General features: G+C 44.7%; 1 protein-coding gene across 1 annotated transcript in view; it reads left to right on the forward strand.

Annotated features, from left to right (window-relative positions):
• Positions 1-974: 974 nt before the first annotated feature.
• Positions 975-18,332, forward strand: part of KPNA6 (karyopherin subunit alpha 6) — a 34,749-nt gene continuing 17,391 nt past the window's right edge. The window contains exon 1 of the mRNA XM_054012062.1: positions 975-1,038. Coding sequence (XP_053868037.1) covers positions 1,035-1,038 — 4 coding nt within the window. The 5' untranslated portion in view covers positions 975-1,034. The remainder of the gene's footprint in view (positions 1,039-18,332) is intronic.

An 18,332-nucleotide genomic window follows, 5' to 3' on the forward strand; every position in this document is an offset into this window, starting at 1 on the left:
AGGGCTGGCGGGAGCAGGGGTCGGGGCAGGGGTCAGGGCCGGCAGGAGCAGGGGTCAGGGCCGGCGGGAGCAGGGGTCGGGACAGGGGTCAGGGCTGGCGGGAGCAGGGGTCAGGGCCGGCAGGAGCAGGGGTCGGGACAGGGGTCAGGGCCGGCAGGAGCAGGGGTCAGGGCCGGCGGGAGCAGGGGTCGGGACAGGGGTCAGGGTTGGCGGGAACAGGGGTCGGGACAGGGGTCAGGGCCGGCGGGAGCAGGGGTCGGGACAGGGGTCAGGGCCGGCGGGAGCAGGGGTCAGGGCCGGCGGGAGCAGGGGTCGGGACAGGGGCAGGGCTGGCGGGAACAGGGGTCAGGGCCGGCGGGAGCAGGGGTCGGGACAGGGGTCAGGGCTGGCGGGAGCAGGGGTCGGGGCAGGGGTCAGGGCCTGCAGGAGCAGGGGTCAGGGCCGGCGGGAGCAGGGGTCGGGACAGGGGTCAGGGCCGGCGGGAGCAGGGGTCAGGGCTGGCGGGAGCAGGGGTCGGGACAGGGGTCAGGGCTGGCGGGAGCAGGGGTCGGGGCAGGGGTCAGGGCCGGCAGGAGCAGGGGTCAGGGCTGGCGGGAGCAGGGGACAGGGCCGGCGGGAGCAGGGGACAGGGCAGGGGGGGCAGGCTGGCACCCTGGGCCCTGCCACCTCCAGCAGAAGCCCATGGGCGCTGTGGGGCCCCAGCCTTGGGCTCCCAGCACCAGCCCCCCCATGGGCCCAGGCCTGACCCCTCTGGGCAGCACTGGGAGCCCTGGCTCGGCCTGGCGCCTTATTCCCATGCCCAGCCGCAGGAGGGCGCCCAGGAGCGCAGACGCCGGCCGCGGGCGGGAGGAGGCACCTCGTTCCCCCCGGCCGTGTCTCTACCTCTTTAAAGGGCGGGGCGCGTTGTGGGGAGGTTTGTCCGTTCCCGGCCGCCGTTCCCCTCTCTCCCTCCCTCCCCTCCCCCGTCCCCGGCCGCCATATTGTGGCCGCCGCAGCTCGAGCCGGAGCCTGGAGACGAGCCGCCGGAGCCGGAGATGGGTGAGGAGGCCGCTGCGCCCTGCGGGGGGCGGGCCCCACAGGGGGAGGCTCCAGCCCGGCGGGTCCGGCCGCCCCTGCCCGCTCCGGGGCCCGCTCGCCGGGCTCTGACCCCGAGCCCATCACCCTGGTGTCCGAGCGCCGGGCCCCTCCCCCCGAGAGTGTCGGGGGTTAGCCGGTGCCCGGCCCCCCCCAGGCCCCTGGGCGTATCTGGCTCTAGGGGGCGGGGTCTGTCCCCTGCCCGCCCCGAGCCCCCGCTCCCGGGCAGCGGTTCCTGCTCGGGGGGAGGCGAGCGGGGCCTGGCGTCGCGGGGCGGCCGGTGTTTCTGACTCCCCGGTGGGGTGGCTGGTCGTGCGTCCGCGGGGCCTGAGTCTTTGATGGGGGGGCGGGGTGATGGCGATGCTAGAGAGTGACTCCGGGGCCGGTCTGGTGGCAGCGCCCTCCCGTCTCTCTAGAGACGCTTCTGCTTATTCATTCTGAGCGCAGGTTGCTTCGCACTTCTCCCCCCCCCCCCAATATATCTGCCTGTTCTGTGTTTTGGGGAAAGCTGCCCCCCCCCCCCATCATGGTGAAGCAGCATCCTGCGGGCATGAGGACATGCATGCTGATGGGGTGTAGGTAGGGCCCTTGGCTTGGATGCAATTTAAGGGGTTGTGCAGGTTTTTGGGAGACCATGCGAAGCAATAACCCGTTGCTGCAGCCTGCTCTATGGGGGGATGCACAAAACCCCCTTGACCTTTTGCATAATAGGGGGTTTGTCCCAGTGTCCTAGCCAAAATTTCCCCCGCCTTCACTTTTGTTTTAATTAGGTTGTTGGCTGACCTCTCCCACCCCAGAAGTGGTAGCATTTCAGAGGTACTGCCCTCTTCATCTAGAAAGGAGGGTGCTATATTGTGCTTCAAAGGTTGCATGGTAAAGAGTATTTGGTTGGGCTTTAGCAGCAATACTTAGAAGAGAGGAAACCGACAACCACAGTAATTTTGTTGTTCCCCAAAAATCATTGCAGCAATGGGATAGTTTGCCAACCATGGGCCTGTTCACCTGGCTGTCAGGCTGGTATGCTAGCCATAAAATGCACAGGGTGGGGAGGAATCACTTTATCTCTTGACTTATAAAATGTGCTTACCTAACCAGCTCTTTGGAGCTGGGCATTGTCTATCTGCATGTCTGGGAAGCACCTAGCACACTGTGGCCTCTGTCTAAATAATACTCAGGGCGTATGTTATGAAGATTAAAACATAAGCTACTCACTATCTGCTACTTTCTGCAAAATGCTGCTAACCAATCCCTTCCCCTCTCTCATTGAATAGATGAGCCTTATACACTTCCTGAAGGTCAGTGGACCAATTCTTCCTAACCCAAGGCACCCTAGCTCTGCGTGTGCTTTTACCAAAGTCCAGTTCTGAGGCAAAACTTTCACTGTGTATGTGGGGAATCAATCAGTCTAGGACTGTTTCCTAGTGACTTAGTAGGGGGGAGATCCTGAGGTAGCCAGGAATGAGACTTAAAAATGCTTCTCTGTTCTGCAGATCTATTTAATCCTTTTGAGAGAAGCATGCTACTGAGTAGGGGCCTGTGTAGCTCTGCACAGATGTTTAGCCTGTTAGTGCCCTGTCCTTGGTTTCAAGCTAACTAGCAACAGCTGTTTGAATGTGAGTGTTGCTTACAGGTTTCTAGCATTGTTCTCTGAGCAATATGAAGAGGAATTACTTTTCTGAGAACTTAACTATATAGCTGACCTCTCCTGCCTCTCGGTACTGGTTATGTAGTACTGTTATATTATTGTTCTTGGGTTGGGGCAGGGGAAGCCCGGTTCTGCCTTCAAGGAAACTATGCCAGAAACCTTCCAACAGCAACAATGTTCAAATGCAGCTGTTGCTAGCAAATCTTCATCCACAGTATGAATATGGTCTAGTGTCTGGTCTCTCATTAATCAACGTGTATCTAGGGATCTTGGACTGCTTTACATTCTAATCTTCACCTTCTATGAAGCTTAAATTAGCAGAGGATTGTACAGAATGGACTGCCGTGGTTGCAAACCTCCGATAATGGAGACGCCACATAAGAAGCTGATGACTGGAGAAAACTGAGCTGTTCCTAGGGGCCTGTTTCCCTTGCTGTGTTAAGGAATTAAAGTTTTGCAGGATAATGCTGCAGTCATGTTAAACATATCTAGGTCTTCCATGGGTAGCAAAGATCAAACTGTTGTAACATCACTCTGTTAAAATGGTTAAGACTGTGTTTTAAACACCCGAATAAAATGCTGCTCTGATTCTGACTTAGGTTAAAATAAAATCCTATTTAACTGTAATTACTCTATTTTTAATGTAATATGTAGTCCGTGGTGGTGGTAGACGAGTACAGTGACTTACTCAGTTCTATAGGCATCTGCACTTCCATATCTTTGCTTTAGGGAACTGTAGTCCTAGAGTTCAAGTGCTTGTTGTGGACTTCACAGAAACTTGATTTGACTCTTCTGTCTACAGTAGAATAGGCTGTCTTCTGGCAATGTGTAGAGAATGAGAGAACTCTCCTAGCTGGGCTATTGTCTAGTCCTAAGCTGTGTAATAAATATTATGGTTTATAGCAAACTGACATCTACAAACAAATGACAACTGAACATTACCTTTCAAAGACTACTTTAGTAGCATCATGAGAAGCTCTTATCTTCTCTCATTGGGCCTGAAATGAAGACTTCCTACCCAGAAAAATGTGAGACTCTGTTTTCTTGGGTTTTAACTAGCAGTGCATGATTTGAATTGGAGAGTGGGGAAGAAAGGACAAACTATACAACAGACTAAAGATGCTTTTGTAAAAGCAAGGACTCACGTCTTGTTGGAGTTGACTGCTGATATTGTCTAGTAAGCCAGCTCTAGCTCAATGTCCTTCGTGGTAGGATACGATTAGCACACCATGACCTTGCCACAAGCTTTTACTCCACCTCCAAATACCTCTTCTGTGGCCCACCACAAAAATACTACTTAAGGTGGCCACAAGTCTGGGGAAGGTGATGGTTAAAGATGTTCTAGACTGTGCAATTCTATAAGGACTCATGATAGAGCTTGGAATGTAAAATCCTGACCAGAGAATTAGATATTAGATTTAAAAAAAATCACAGACAAGTGTCCAATAGCTTGAACAATGAATTTTAAAAAAATATATTTTCTCCTCAATCTAAAATTAATGGTTTAATCCAAAGATCACTTTCCTTCCCCTTAATGTCTCTTACTCTCTTATTTTAAAGAGACATACAGTTTTGTGACAATTATTCAAAAAAGACCATTTATTAAAATCCTACACTGATAGAATGTTAAGGTAGCATGGCATGCTGGGATTGGACAGTGTGGGATGGATCACTCGATAATTTCCCTGCTCTGTTCTTCCCTCTGAAGCCTCTGGCACCAGCTGCTCGGAAGATAAGATGGGCCTCTGGTCTGACCCAGGATGGCTGTTCATATGTTCTTAAGTGTTCAAAAGTCAGAAACTGTCAAAGTTGAGGTGTTGCAGATGGTGTTAACTCTGCCTCTTTATGTATCTATAACACTAGGCCAATGATTTGGCCATGTATGTTTTTTCAAATACAATATTACTCTACTACTCTTATATGTGCGGTGTTAGAGAAGAGTTCAGAAGCAAGTGTTCATTTGTTCACTATGCAACTTGGGCACATAAATGATGTCATTGGACTGTTTATCTAGCATACCAAGTAGCACTAAGACAGTACTGTTTGGGTCCCAAAGTTGGCAAGTTTAAGTAGTTAGGTGGCTGCTTTGGCTTGATTGTACATATTGGTCTGGATGCAGTGAGCATGTATTTAGTATTGGGATAATTGAATGTGCATTAAAATGGTTAGTGTAATAAAGGTAGGGGAATTGGTATCCCCATTACCTACAGTTAAAAAATAGTGGTTTTGGTTTTTTAATTTCTATACTGTACAAGTAAGCTTCACATGCACCTAATCTCTTATTGGGGGAAAAAAATATACAATGTGCTATCTGACTCTTAAAGAGCACGTTAGCAAAGATGGGCATGCTGGGATTTTATATACCTCATAGCCTTCTTGCAAGATGAGTTTCAAGGCAATCTGGAATGGTGCAATTGTCATGAGTATTTCAAACACTGAGTTTAACTGTTTGACTTAGTTGAATGCCTAATCCTCTTGTTTAAGCACTTACTATAAAGGCCTAGCTGACTTTAGCTGTGGCAATATTACACATTGTAGATTTTCAACTCCGTCTGTGCTGGGGAACTGCACTTACTCAGGTGAGAAGGCTGCTGAAAACTTCAGAATCTTGTTTGGGGGTGGCTTGCAAGCAGAACTGAAGCTGGAAAGTGTTTTTGGCAGTCAGCTAAGGAATGGATGGCTACCTTTACATGGAGGTATGGGGAGAATAAATGCAATCTTAACAGGATTGAATTTAGTGAAAAACCAATATAACAAGTGACTGCTGATTCCCTAGAAGAAAATCTTTTCTTTTCCCTCTCTTACGCAGCCAGCTCCATGAGTAGACTGGCTGCATGTTCCAGTAATGATGTCACATCACTAGCTCTTGGTAGCTAAAACAGAAGGGAATGAGCCAATGGTGACTGGTGCACCAGACAGCCAAAAGAACTGCGTGGATAAGCGTTTTACTAGCACAGAATGTACTGTGTGAAAAGCACACAGCTATGGGATCTAAGGCAGGCTATGTTAAGACAGTTCTCAGCCTTCACTGTATTTGTTTTTATTTGTGTTAAACATTCAAGAACATGTTTGTTCAATTAAAATACCTACCTTGAGAAAATGTAAAGGTTGGAGAGTCAAACATTTAACACAGAAAATATCCTAGTTAAAAGAACATTCTCAAGTCCTACTCTTTGGAGAACTGTTTCCCTATTAGTGTTTATAAGTAACACTTAAAAATAGTGTAACTAAGATCAGAAGGAATATTTTCAGTTTAATCTGTACGTTTGATAGTACTTTCCAGTATAGTCAACTTCACTCCTTTGTGTCTTCCACTAGGGGACAAAGACAACTTGAAAAAGTCACTGTAAAACTGCACAAATTAGTAGGGGGGACTGAATGGCAGGTGCAATACAAGAAACCACTTTTAACTAATTGTTGAAATTAACTAATTTCAAGTTGTTGCTGTCCTTTTAAGGTTTATATGCAACACTGACTCAGCTCCTTTGTGCATGTGCATTTTGACAACTAAAATACAACTTAGTTTTCCCCCTACAATTGTAAACATCCTGCAAAGTCTCTTGGTTTAGTTATGAACTCTTCAAGAAGGGAGTTCCTAAGACAAATGTTGACAGGTCCTTATCTGTAGCTGCTGCTGGTAAACCTGTTTGTGGAGGAATCTCTTCGCCAGCTTGTAAAGCAAGAGACTGTTCTAAACTAAACTTTTTTTCCCCTACAGAAGGACACTATCCAGTTAAATTCTTTAAAAGAATTGTTCAGAATCCACTTCAATAGCACATCCTTTGAAATAGTGTCCTGAATTTTACGAGGGTTTTTGTTTCTATTCCCCATTAAGATTAGTCTCTCCAACAAGGGAGAAACTGACTCTAGAAGAAGCAGTGAAATAGGCCATATACAATGTGCTTCCAATTGCATAAAGTAAATGGAAAGAAACAATCTTTTTGCTAACTTACTTCAGTTACAGTAATCTCTGCTAGGTACGAAAATTTTCCACTTATGGTTTTCAAATTGAATGTGTTTCTTCCATCCTTCAACCTAGCCACCATATTAGAAAGTTTAAAGAAAGGGGAGAAGGATTAAAATGAAATTCCAAAATGTTACCTCTTGCTGTTTCATTATCTCCATAATATTGAATGGTTTAGTTTTCTAATTGAATGTGACAAGTTTTCTGCCATTTCCTTCATCACAAACTAGATCAACAACTTCCTGCTAGGAAGTGCCAATTAGCAGATGAATGCACTAGAGAGGCTGGAGACTTTCATTTATACTATGTTAGTTTTAGTAGAAAATTGTATTCAGAACTATTGCACATTCATAGCTCTTTCCATTCAAGGATCTCAAAGCTCTTTATGAATATTGAGTTAATCCTAGCAACCTCGTAGGTGCTGTATAAATCCAGAGTAGTCTCTGATGAAACAGCAGTGCATACTACTCACACTGAAGCAGGTTTCCATGATCTAACATACTTGCAGACACATCAGTCACTTAAGATTTTCATGAATAGTCCAAATATTGTATGGTGGTGATCCACTTCATTGTTTGTTTTTCTCCCCCCCCCCTCCCTCTCCCCCCCCTCCCCCCGGTCTTGGTTTCCAGCACCATTAAATAACCATTAGCTCATCCTTCTAACCCATGAAATGCTCATCCCTTTGGGATGAAGGAGGTGTGTATTCTGCAGTAGGTTTGCTTGGCTTTTAAACCTAAGCCATTCCTTCAGAGCACAGTTTGTGGAAGGGCCTGCATTTCATTGGAAACAATCCCTTCAAAGAAAGGAACCTACTGAGTTTGTCACCCTAGTGATTATTAAAATTGATCGGTTTCCTGTTCAGTATATGAGGCCTGTTGACCTCCTTGAAGATAATTGTGTAGTTAGCTGAAAATATATGTTGATTCCTTATCTGCTGCAGGCAGCTGTTTGGGATTCTGCAAAATGAAACTGGGCTTGGAAGACAAACTTCTAGACAGAAGTAGAAACTTCAGAGAAATGGGGAAGGAAACTTTTTTTCCATTGAAGCTTGCAGAGCTTGATGATTTGTCCTTGAGATGCACATGCAGTGCAGTCGATTTGTGTGTCTGCAGGCAAATACATGCCAATCTGTATTGTAAAGCCTTGGCCACCCTATAATGAAACTGTGTGTGTGTGTGTCTAATATAGATATAGATATAGATATAGATATAGATATAGATATAGATATAGATATAGATATAGATATAGATATAGATATAGATATAGATATAGATATAGATATAGATATAGATATAGATATAGATATAGATATAGATATAGATATAGATATAGATATAGATATAGATATAGATATAGATATAGATATAGATATAGATATAGATATAGATATAGATATATAGCTAGCCAATATGAGGCTGTTCCTACGTTTAGAGGTGAATGATGTTGTAAATCAGGTGTCTAGTCCACTGACTTGCTTATTAGTATTGCCCTTTGTGCTACAGTTTCAATTCAGTAATACTTTATTGGCATGACAAATCAGGCAAATGTTGACAACATATAAAGGACCTTAGGTATCTGTCAGAGGTAGGTATGAATTGTGTTCTGTGATTTATCTTGTGTGCCTTTGTTATTACTATTTCTGCTCCCCAGACAAGGTGAGAACATAGCACTAGGCCATCTCTGCCATCTTTTTCCTTTCACCCAGGCCTGGGTACTGGTTCCGGGCCGCCGCGTCCTCCCCCCCCCCCCCCCCCTTGCTTTTGGTGAAAAGTTTTATCATTCTTGATAACTTGAGTATTGGTCTCACTGGTTTAGTAGGCAAGTCTGCTAGAGGTCAGGTGGGGGCTTTTGGTTGCTGTGAGATTGTCACATCTTAACATCTGGTATTGCTGAAGAGGAAACCATGTTAATTGCACTTCAACTAGGTTTGAAGTGTTGGATTGAAATGCTCCAAAACCAGACACATGGGTTCACCCAGGTTGTTTTCCATGCTGTGGTTGGGGCTCCTCAGATTTCATAATATAGGAAGAGGTTTTTTTTTCTCTTGGGACTGTTCAGTGTCCTGAGCTGCCAGAAGGAAGCTACTCGCTTCCTCCCAGATGGATAAACTGAGTTCAGTGCAGCTTACAGGACTAGGATCTCTTAGATGATATCAGGCCCTGTCTTTTCTGGATGGCCATATAAATATCACACTTGTAAGGAGGCAGAGGGAAGGGACTGTCCCTTGTTCCACTGTTGTGTTCTGGGCAGCTTGACTAGTGCCTTCTTTCCCAGAGGTGGCCATGTTTGTGGTGCTGTAGCCTTATACTCTGAAGTGCCCTGGGATGGACAGAGCTATGGATGTGTACAGTATTGTTTGGGGGGGGGGGGGTGTATTTTGATTGTGTGACTTTTTGACAAACATCTGACAACTTGCCTTGTCAAGGATGCTGTGTGTTCAGGGATGTGCAAAACATGAGCATGAAGTGTGTCTACTGCTCACTTCCCCACTCCATCGCTGACAGGTCTGTAGCGAGGGAAATCTGAGGGGAATTTATGCAAACTACAGGGTGGCTTTTGTTAGACCTCTGCAAGTTAGTCATTCTGACAAAACTATTTCAATGTGTCAAGTCAATAAAATACCAGGAGACTGAGGTCAGCAGTGACCAGGCATTTCTTTCAGCTGTGGGTTTTATGGGAGCAAGGAAGGGCTACAATGCAGCAGGAGTACTCCTGTGCAAACTCTGATCTGAGAAACAGGGAGGTAGGTCAGAAATTTTGAGTGGTTCCTTGGAACTTGCAGACAAGTCTCAGAAAGATGAGAGGAAAATATAACTAAAACAAAGAACATAGTAAGTGAGGTTGATTGAATGGTACTTGGCAGTTATTAGTCAACGAATTTTTCTGGTATTTGTCAAATAAGTTATTTGGTGCCATTTCAAGCTGGTCAGTACTGTTCAGCAAATGTGTTAGATTGATACCAGTGGAATTCATCACATATATTCAATGAATTTCTCTACTGCAGTTGTAGAAATCTAATGCTTTTTTAAAAAATTTAACTAAGCTGATGATGCTACAGTTAAATATAGCATATAATAAACTTAACACAACTGTTCTGTTTCTTAAATCTGAAGATGTGGCCTCTTGTGGTGGGGGTGTGGTGGCACGTGTCTCTTTCTCTGGTTATTAGGCTGTCTGAGACAGTAGGTGTTAGGTGTGGTTTCCCCTGGCCCCCCCCTTGTCCTGCCCAGCAGCAGAACTGCTTTCATATTCTATTTTAGTTATAGAAACTTTCTTCCAAAGCTGCCCTTTTGAAAGGGTGTTTGGGCTAAAAAAATCCATGCTATCAAATTTGCTAATGTAATTGTTTCTCCTTTCTGTCTGCTTTTTGCCTCTGACTCAGCAGCCCAAGTCCTGATTTAGTCCCTGCAATGACTCAGCTAGGAGGCTTTTAACCAGCTGCCAAAAGGGAAACTATTTGAAGCAGGCATGTTCTGTAATGCAGGGGGTGAGCGAGTAACAGCCTGAAAATTCCTAGTTGGGTTTCTGATCCAGCAGCCCTAGACTGTCACACAGGAGGTTTGTAATGACTGCAGATGAGCGGGAGAGTAGAGATTGTAGCTCATGTTGGCCTGCACCCAGATGCTTTTGGAGGGGTCAGAATGGCCAGTCAATAGACCAAGGTTACATACAAATTTCAGGGATTCTCCCTTTATTTTAATTTAAATGATTTACCCCAGCACTAGTGTATGATTAGGGTTGGGGAGTTTGGGGGATGCGGAGAGAGATGAGCTGCACCTCTAAAATTGTAACAGCACATTTTAAATTAGCTTTACAAAGCCTCAATGGGACCTAAATCAATGACTTTAAAAAAGTAAAACAAATTATTTAAATCCTTCTACCGCATTCCCAGCTATGAGAAATAATCACTGGCTAACAGGGTATGGTTTTTGTCATGCATCACTTAGGCTGAGGATACACTATTAATTTTAGTGAGGTGTTTGGATACCGTGACGTTGGGCATGGTATTAAAAACCTAGGTAGGATTTTAACAGCTCTTTTGGTAATTCTCCACGGGTTTCCTGGCAGAAATGATCTTACAAAAGGAAATGAAAAATTAATCTCTCATCTGCTAGTCTACTGCCAGCCTCTCACCAAGAAGAGAAAAATAGACCAACTGTAGAGGAATGATTATTTAAAAAAGAGAAGGTTATGAAATAATTAACACCAATTATGTATCCTGCAAAATAAGGCTTGTACTTAGATATTTGGTTATTTATTCAATACTCAAAATACATTCACCTGCAAAAAAATAAAAAGCAGACCTGTCCATTTTTTGTGTATTAACATTTGACAGACATGCCTGGTCTCTTAAATATGGATAATTGGATGTCACTCAGTAAAATCACTAGAAACATGTCATAGGTGTCATGATGGTCACTCTATCATATGGTAACACCCTGTTAAACAGAGATCTGATGACTGTTACTGGATAATGTCTCTCTAAACAAAAGCTACACAGTTGTTGTAATTGTTTTGTTTCTGATATTTACCTGGCAAGGATTTGTTAACCTGTTACTACTACTTAAATAGTAAAAACCCACACCCCGCCTCCAAAAAACTCTAGGGTAGGATTTTAAAATCCCTTCCATTCTGTGTCTCATTCTGTTGCCAGAATGGAAAGGCGGGAGAGTGAAAAAAAGTCGCTTACTTGTAATCCAAGGGTACGTCTACACTTACCTCCGGGTCCGGCGGCAAGCAATTGATGTTCTGGGATTGATTTATCGCATCTGGTTTAGACACGATAAATTGATCCGGGATCGATCCCGGAAGTGCTCGCCGTTGACGCCGGTACTCCATGTCGGCGAGAGGAGTACGTGGCATCGACGGGGGAGGCTCCCTGCCGCATCTGGACCCGCGGTAAGTTCAGACTAAGTTACTTCAAATTCAGCTACGTTGTTAACGTAGCTGAATTTGCATACCTTAGTCCGAAGTGGGGGGGTTATTGGGGACCAGGCTCAAGTAACCACTAGTCTTGTGTTTTGTGCCACAATCCTCTGAAAAGACATAACATAGAGTGTAGAAATAGCATCCAGTTAACTCTCTGATTAGCTGAATGCCTTACAGTCCTGTAAAGTGTGTAACCTTTATTCACTGTTCAATTTCAATGCATATGCAGAATTGATTTGGAAAGGCTTATTATACATTATGTACTTGCATTCATTCTGTGAAGGGTGTGCTATAATGTCTCCCTTAGTCTTCAGTGAACTGAGCTGCTAGTCTCCAGCTGATTTTTCTCCTCCTAGATGTAACCTCACTAATGTAAATCCAGTCTCAATCTCTGAATCTGAATCCTTGTTCGGTTTCTGCACCTGTTCAGGTTTTTTAATGGATTCATCTGTTCCCACTGGAATTCAAATACAACTTGCCTTTGAGATGCTGTGCTGCAGCCACGACCCTCTTGGTCAAGAAATTAGTTTGGTTTCTGACTGGAGATTATAGCACTGCTCCCTCAGTTAGCCTTGGGGTGGGGAGTGGTCCCTTCCCCTCCTTTCCTGTGTTGCCAAACTCACAGACTGGACTCTACATCTTCCCTACGCTGGGGACGACTATCCTTCCAGCCCACCCAAGGACGACGTTCAGGACTAGTAATCAAATGTATTTTTTGCATGTCTCTACTGATCCCTGCCACTGCCTGGTCTCCTTGATCGAAGCTTCACACAGCCTTGCTCCATGGTACATGTTGAACCATATGCTCTATACAGTTTTTTGGATTTTCTGAAATACAGGTCTGGCCTATTGAGCTAGGGCTGCTTACTGTTATGCATTCAGGCTGTGAAAGAACATTTACTACTTGATATGCACAGCCTGTTTCTTAAATCTATTTAATGTGTCATTTGATGTGTTTGGATTTGGCATCTTGGAGGCTAATAGCGGATTTGATTTGGAGGTACAGAGCTCTGGGATTCTTGAGGAAAGAGCTCTATATAAATGCAAATAGTAGCTCTTCTAGTCAATGGAATTGCTGTGAATAAACTTTATTGCAGTAAGAAGCTTCTTAACTATGGAATGCATCAGCCTATGAATGAGCATGATATCAAAGAGGAGTACTGCCATCCAGGAAGAAGTGAAGTCTGTCCCAGACTTGGCCAGAGAGATGTGATTAAACTGAGACTGACTAGACTAGCCACCTGCATGTTCCTTTTTTAAAGGAAGAGTCTGAGCTGTATTTTGTGTGATGAATGAGGAGCAGCTTCTCAAATGGGCTTCATCCTCTGAAAGTGAAAGAGCCAGGAGTTCTTAAAGGTTAACGGATTTGGTTTTTGTTGTGCATGCTCAGGTGCTGGAGTGACAGCCCTCCAGACCGATGTTCTTTAGCCACAGAACAAGCATTGTCTATGCAGATGCAGTGCAAGCATCACCTATGCTGCCTTGCCAGTGACTGCCGTCCCTGCCTGGACCTCTGCCATCTGGGAATTAGATATAGTTTAGTTCAAGCAGCAATTAAATCAGGGAAGTCCTGTGGGCTGTGCTGTCTAGGAGGTCAGACTAGGTGATCACTATGGTCCCTTATGGCTTTATAATCTATGAATTGAGCTGAGACTTTACAAACTCCATTTGTACAGGTCAGTGATCAGCCATCAACCGGCTTAGTGGTCTTCCAGTTATGAAACTAACTGGAACGTTAGTGCCTGTAGATTAGGATAAAATCACTTGTGGTGCTGGACCTCTGGGGTGGGGGGCTGGAGTTGGTAGGTTACTGTGCTGTTTTTTAGAATGGGTGTCAGAGGTTTAGGTGTGTTGATGAGGTACATCTCTCTATACTTAAGACTGGCTGCACATCAGTTGATAGAACTATTTATGAACCTAATTATACCAGCACGAGGGAGAAAATGACTTAAGGCAGGTGAACTTGGCCCACAAGAGGGCAGCTAGGACACTGGTAATGTGCACTCTTCATAGCCATTTATTAGGCAAGTGGTAATACTTAACCAGTCCGTAACACCTGCCATCCAAAGATCTTGTATCTTCAAACTCTGACCCCCCTGCCTCTCAGGAGTGCTGTGAGGCTTAATTTTCTCCTTTTTACTGATGGCAAGCAGAAAGGCAAAACTGAACTAGAGGCTGCAACATGCTGGGGTAATGCAGTGTGATGCAAGAAGATCCCCAGACAATTAGAGTGTTGCTGCCCTTGGCAACATGAGATGAGAGTGAGGACCAAGGGCAAGCTGGTGAAATGAAGTACAGGAGGCTGGACGTGCTGCTGCCTTGCTGTCCTGAGAAAAGGATGTTCATGGTCCCCTTTGCAGGAGTCTCCTGAATTCAGGCTCTTATGTCCAGGTTTTCCCTTGGAGTCTTCTCCAACCCCAAGACAAGCATGTTGCCAGAGGAGGGCAGGACATGGTGCTGCTGCTGCCAAAAGGGCCAGAGGGTTTGCTACCAAATGTAGAGGCCATTCCCCACTCTGGGGAGCAATTGGGCAAGCTGAGCATGTTGCTTGAGCAGCATTCTGGGGCAGAGACTTACTCTTCTGAAGTCTTCCATGAGGAGAATAGTTTGCTTTTAATTAGCTCTTTGCATTGGTTTTCCTTGAAACAAGCACAGTAGTTAAGCTGGGAATGCCAGACTCCTGACTGGTTCACTACCCAGTACATTTTTTTGGCATAGCAGAGACACGACTTGATGACTTTGGGCAGTGATCTCATCAGATCTTGACTTAATGGGTAGGACCGAGTCAGTGCTTGTAGAAGGGAAACCCTCTCCCAACGAGAACTGAAGGTGACTGGATAGATGGCACCCTTGTAGTGAGTCAGAACAACTTGCCTTGTAAAATGCTTTGGGATCCTCCAAATTCAGAGCAGCCATATAAATGCAAAATTTCTAGATTATCAACATCTAAAACTCTAGATCAGTTTTTTTAAAAGAAAAGTGCTGATATCCAGGTTTACCTTAAACTACAGCCCTTCTGGTTGTGAGAAACAGCATTTTAAAGCACCAACTCAGGACATTAAAATACCAAGTGGAAGTGTGTGGTTTGAGTGGCATTTAAAACATCTGTCTTCAATATTTTAGGCCGTCTTGGAGCTTTAACAGTTGATAGCTCTTCCTAGCAGCTAAAGATTTTAAACTGTGACTAGCATTACTCAGTGGGGCTGTCCTGCAAGTATTTGAACAGTGGTGAAGTTTGGGTTAATAGTTAACATTGACACGGCTTGACTTGCAGGTAGGTTGGGTTAATAGGGACTTTTTCACTGGAACAAACTTAAAAAGAAGCAACTTGTGCACAAAGCATTTTTCCTTGGCAAGGTGCTCTCTATTCAGTCTATTTGCATTTGCTGAAGAGCTTGTACTTCACAGCCCATCTCCTGCTGCCTGAGCTTGTAGTGAAATCCTAATCCTGAATTTGTGACATCTCCGTTGCCATGGAAATGGGATGTAATGTCACAAATTCAGCATTACGACTTCACTAGAGGATCAAGGAGAAGACTCCCTGGGAAAAGAGTCAGATGAAAGCACCTTAACTAGTGAATGTGTACAAGAGGTAATGGAAAATCGAGTGCCAGGTAAATTGTCTGAAGTCTGCTGTGCTTTGTTTTAGCCAGTATGTAAATCCCTCTTGAATGGCTTGCTGAATCTACAGGGCCTCCCAGCATTTGTAGCCCGCTCAGATCCATAAGGCTCTTTTGGGTGAGGTACACGGCAAACTTGGCACATTTTAAGAACTTGGATCCTGATGAGACTTCCATCTGGTGCTGGTCTCGCTGCGCTGTTTTCCTGGCATCCAGAACCTAAGAGAGCTGTCCAGAGCACCAAGGCGTGCCCAGCCAGGAACAGAGATTGGGATTGTGCAAGTTTCCAGGCAGCTGAACTGTCATGTGTCATTTGGCTATTTATATGACTAACAGGCTAGTAATCCTGTATGTCGTACTAAGCCACTTAACTATTTTCCTCCTCCCTTTTTGTTTTGTTTTCTCCTGTTCATTAAAACTGCCTCTAACTTGAGCCGTCACTTTTTGAAGGGGAAGTCTTGATCTGGATATTTTAGGATGCCTTTGTAATCTTTCAGAACACAACTAGTTGCAGTTAGTTTACTGTGTGCAGCTGTAATAGAGCCATTAATGTTAAGATAGCAGTATGGTTACTTATAGGTGTGGTACTAATGCTACTGCTGTTGTATCGTTTCATCCCAATTAAAGTTTGTGCTGACCACTTACCTTGGTATTTCTAATGTGCCTATTTTGATGTCTTGGTACAATATGAATAAGGATCTTAATAGGTTTCAATCAGCTCTACCCTCTGATTCAGCTGCTATTACTTAATTCTTGCCTCCTTTCTAAGCCTGCCATAACAATTGGGCTGGGGGGAGGCAGGTGGGAGAAGTTAGTTTCCACATGGTCTTCACTTTCATCTTTAGTGAAGAAAATCCATCTTCAAGGGCTAGTGCATAACTGGTGATCTTTAGAATAAGGAAAACTGCTACATTAAGTATATTCTTGGGAAATTGCCAGTTATTCCTCTGAACTTCAAACATGAGACAGACCCAAACCAAATCAGTGACCAGATCCAGCCTTCAGTTCAGGCCCATTTATAGTCTTATGAGGCTTTTTGCCAGGGGGTAAAAACTACATTGGTTTGAAGTGCAGAGCAGAAGCCCCATCCATAGAATAACTATAAGGTAGTGGGGGCGGGGGGGATCTGTCTGTGACAGGGTGATATAGTTCTACACTACTCTAACTGGGTGAAACCCCTAGTCCAAGGTTTTGTCCGAGTCATAGGGACTTGGTTACCTCTTCTCTGTTAGAAGAGGTAACTGTTGTAGTTAGGCTCCCTGCAGGAGTAGTCAATAGATGGACTGCAGGCCAAGTCTGGACCACTAGATGCTTTTGAACACACTGTGAAATCTTTTTATTTACTTACTATTTATCACTACTGTTGCATTTTGTATTTTTCTCTGGAGTCTGGACCTTGACTATACTTTGACCAAGAAATTTGGACCTTGACAAAAAAAATAAGATTACCCCTGGGTCCCTGACTTGTCTGTAGTATAGACAGGGCCTTGGTAAGTGAAAAATGCACTACCATTTAGAAGAGGGACCAGTGGTTGTGCTTGAGGTTGTATGATCTGCCAGGGCTGGAAATGCTTGGAACTATTACAAATGTTTTCAGGCTGTATAAACTTTTCCAAGCAGTGATCCAGGATCAATGCTCGCTAAAAGACACTTTAGTCCTTGACTTACTGTTTTTGAGAAGGTAAGCAGGGACTGCTGTACCAAGGCAGAGCAAGCCTTTTTTTTATTTTTTATTAAAGGGTTTTCATTCTTCAATTTAGTTGAACTTGTACTAACAAGGAACTGCCTTTTTGCTGGGCTTTGAGATGTTAAGCAGAGTTAGAAGTAAATAGTTTGTACCACCTTGCAATCCATCCTGCCACTCATTCCATCTCTTCATGCATCTTTTGTTTTCTGGCCCTCCGTTGTCTTGCTTGTCCATTTCACAACAAGGAACAGTATGGGGTAGAGAGGCTGGCTGCTTGCAACATGCATATATGGAGTGGTGCAGATATCCTGGGGAGTTTGGCTTTTTTGGTTTATTTGTGTTTGCAGATGAGTCCCCTCTCAGTTTTTTTTTGGCTGAGGGAGAGAATGTCCTCTAACAGCAGATACCATAACAAGATTCTCTTTTTCTGTGATCGTGTCTGTGTTAGGGTTTCTTCCGTGTGTGTGTGTGTGTGTGTGTGTGTGTGTGGCTTTATTCCCCTGGGATTTGGGATCTCTAATTCACTTAAATCTTTACCTTTCCTGTTCACAGGTTAACTCTCCTGACTATTTAACTTACCTTGACATTAAGATGTTGGTCACTTGTACCTCTCTTATTTATGTAATCTACTATAATAGAAGCTGACCCTAAAACTGGGTCTTTAAAACATTTTACACTAAGCTAGTAACTTGCAACTTAAATTACACTATATCCTGAAAACCTTTTTCCCTTACTAAAAAGAACGAGGAGTACTTGTGGCACCTTAGACTAACCAATTTATTTGGGCATAAGCTTTCGTGGGCTAAAACCCACTTCATCAGAGTGGAAAATACACACTCTCTCTCTCTCTCTCTCTCTCTCTCTCTCTCTCTCTCATATGTCCTCCTGACTCACTGAGGCTTGTGGCTTTGGCCTGGTCCCCACTAAGCCCCCACTTCGGACTAAGGTACGCAAATTCAGCTACGTTAATAACGTAGCTGAATTCTAAGTACCTTAGTCCGAATTTACCGCGGGTCCAGACGTGGCAGGGAGGCTCCCCCGTCGATGCCGCGTACTCCTCTCACCGAGCTGGAGTACCGGCGTCGACGGCGAGCACTTCCGGGATCGATTTATCGCGTCTGGTTAAGACGCGATAAAATCGATCCCAGAACATCGATTGCCTGCCGCCGGACCCTTTGGTAAGTGTAGACGTACCCTTTAACTCACCTGGATATAAAGGAGGAGGGAGAACCTCTAGAGAAGACTTGGGTGTGGGTGGAGTAGTCCTGAGGTAGGAATTTTAGGAGCAGCCAAGCTTTTTGGGGTAGGGAGACTTGTACTGAACTTTATTGTGTGTTTTTGTTCTCCTGGGAAGGGATTACTCTACACTCTGTAAATTGTATCTTACAACAGCATTGGGAATGACACCTG

Source organism: Malaclemys terrapin, chromosome 22, assembly GCF_027887155.1.
Source record: "Malaclemys terrapin pileata isolate rMalTer1 chromosome 22, rMalTer1.hap1, whole genome shotgun sequence".
Taxonomy (NCBI): domain Eukaryota; kingdom Metazoa; phylum Chordata; order Testudines; family Emydidae; genus Malaclemys; species Malaclemys terrapin.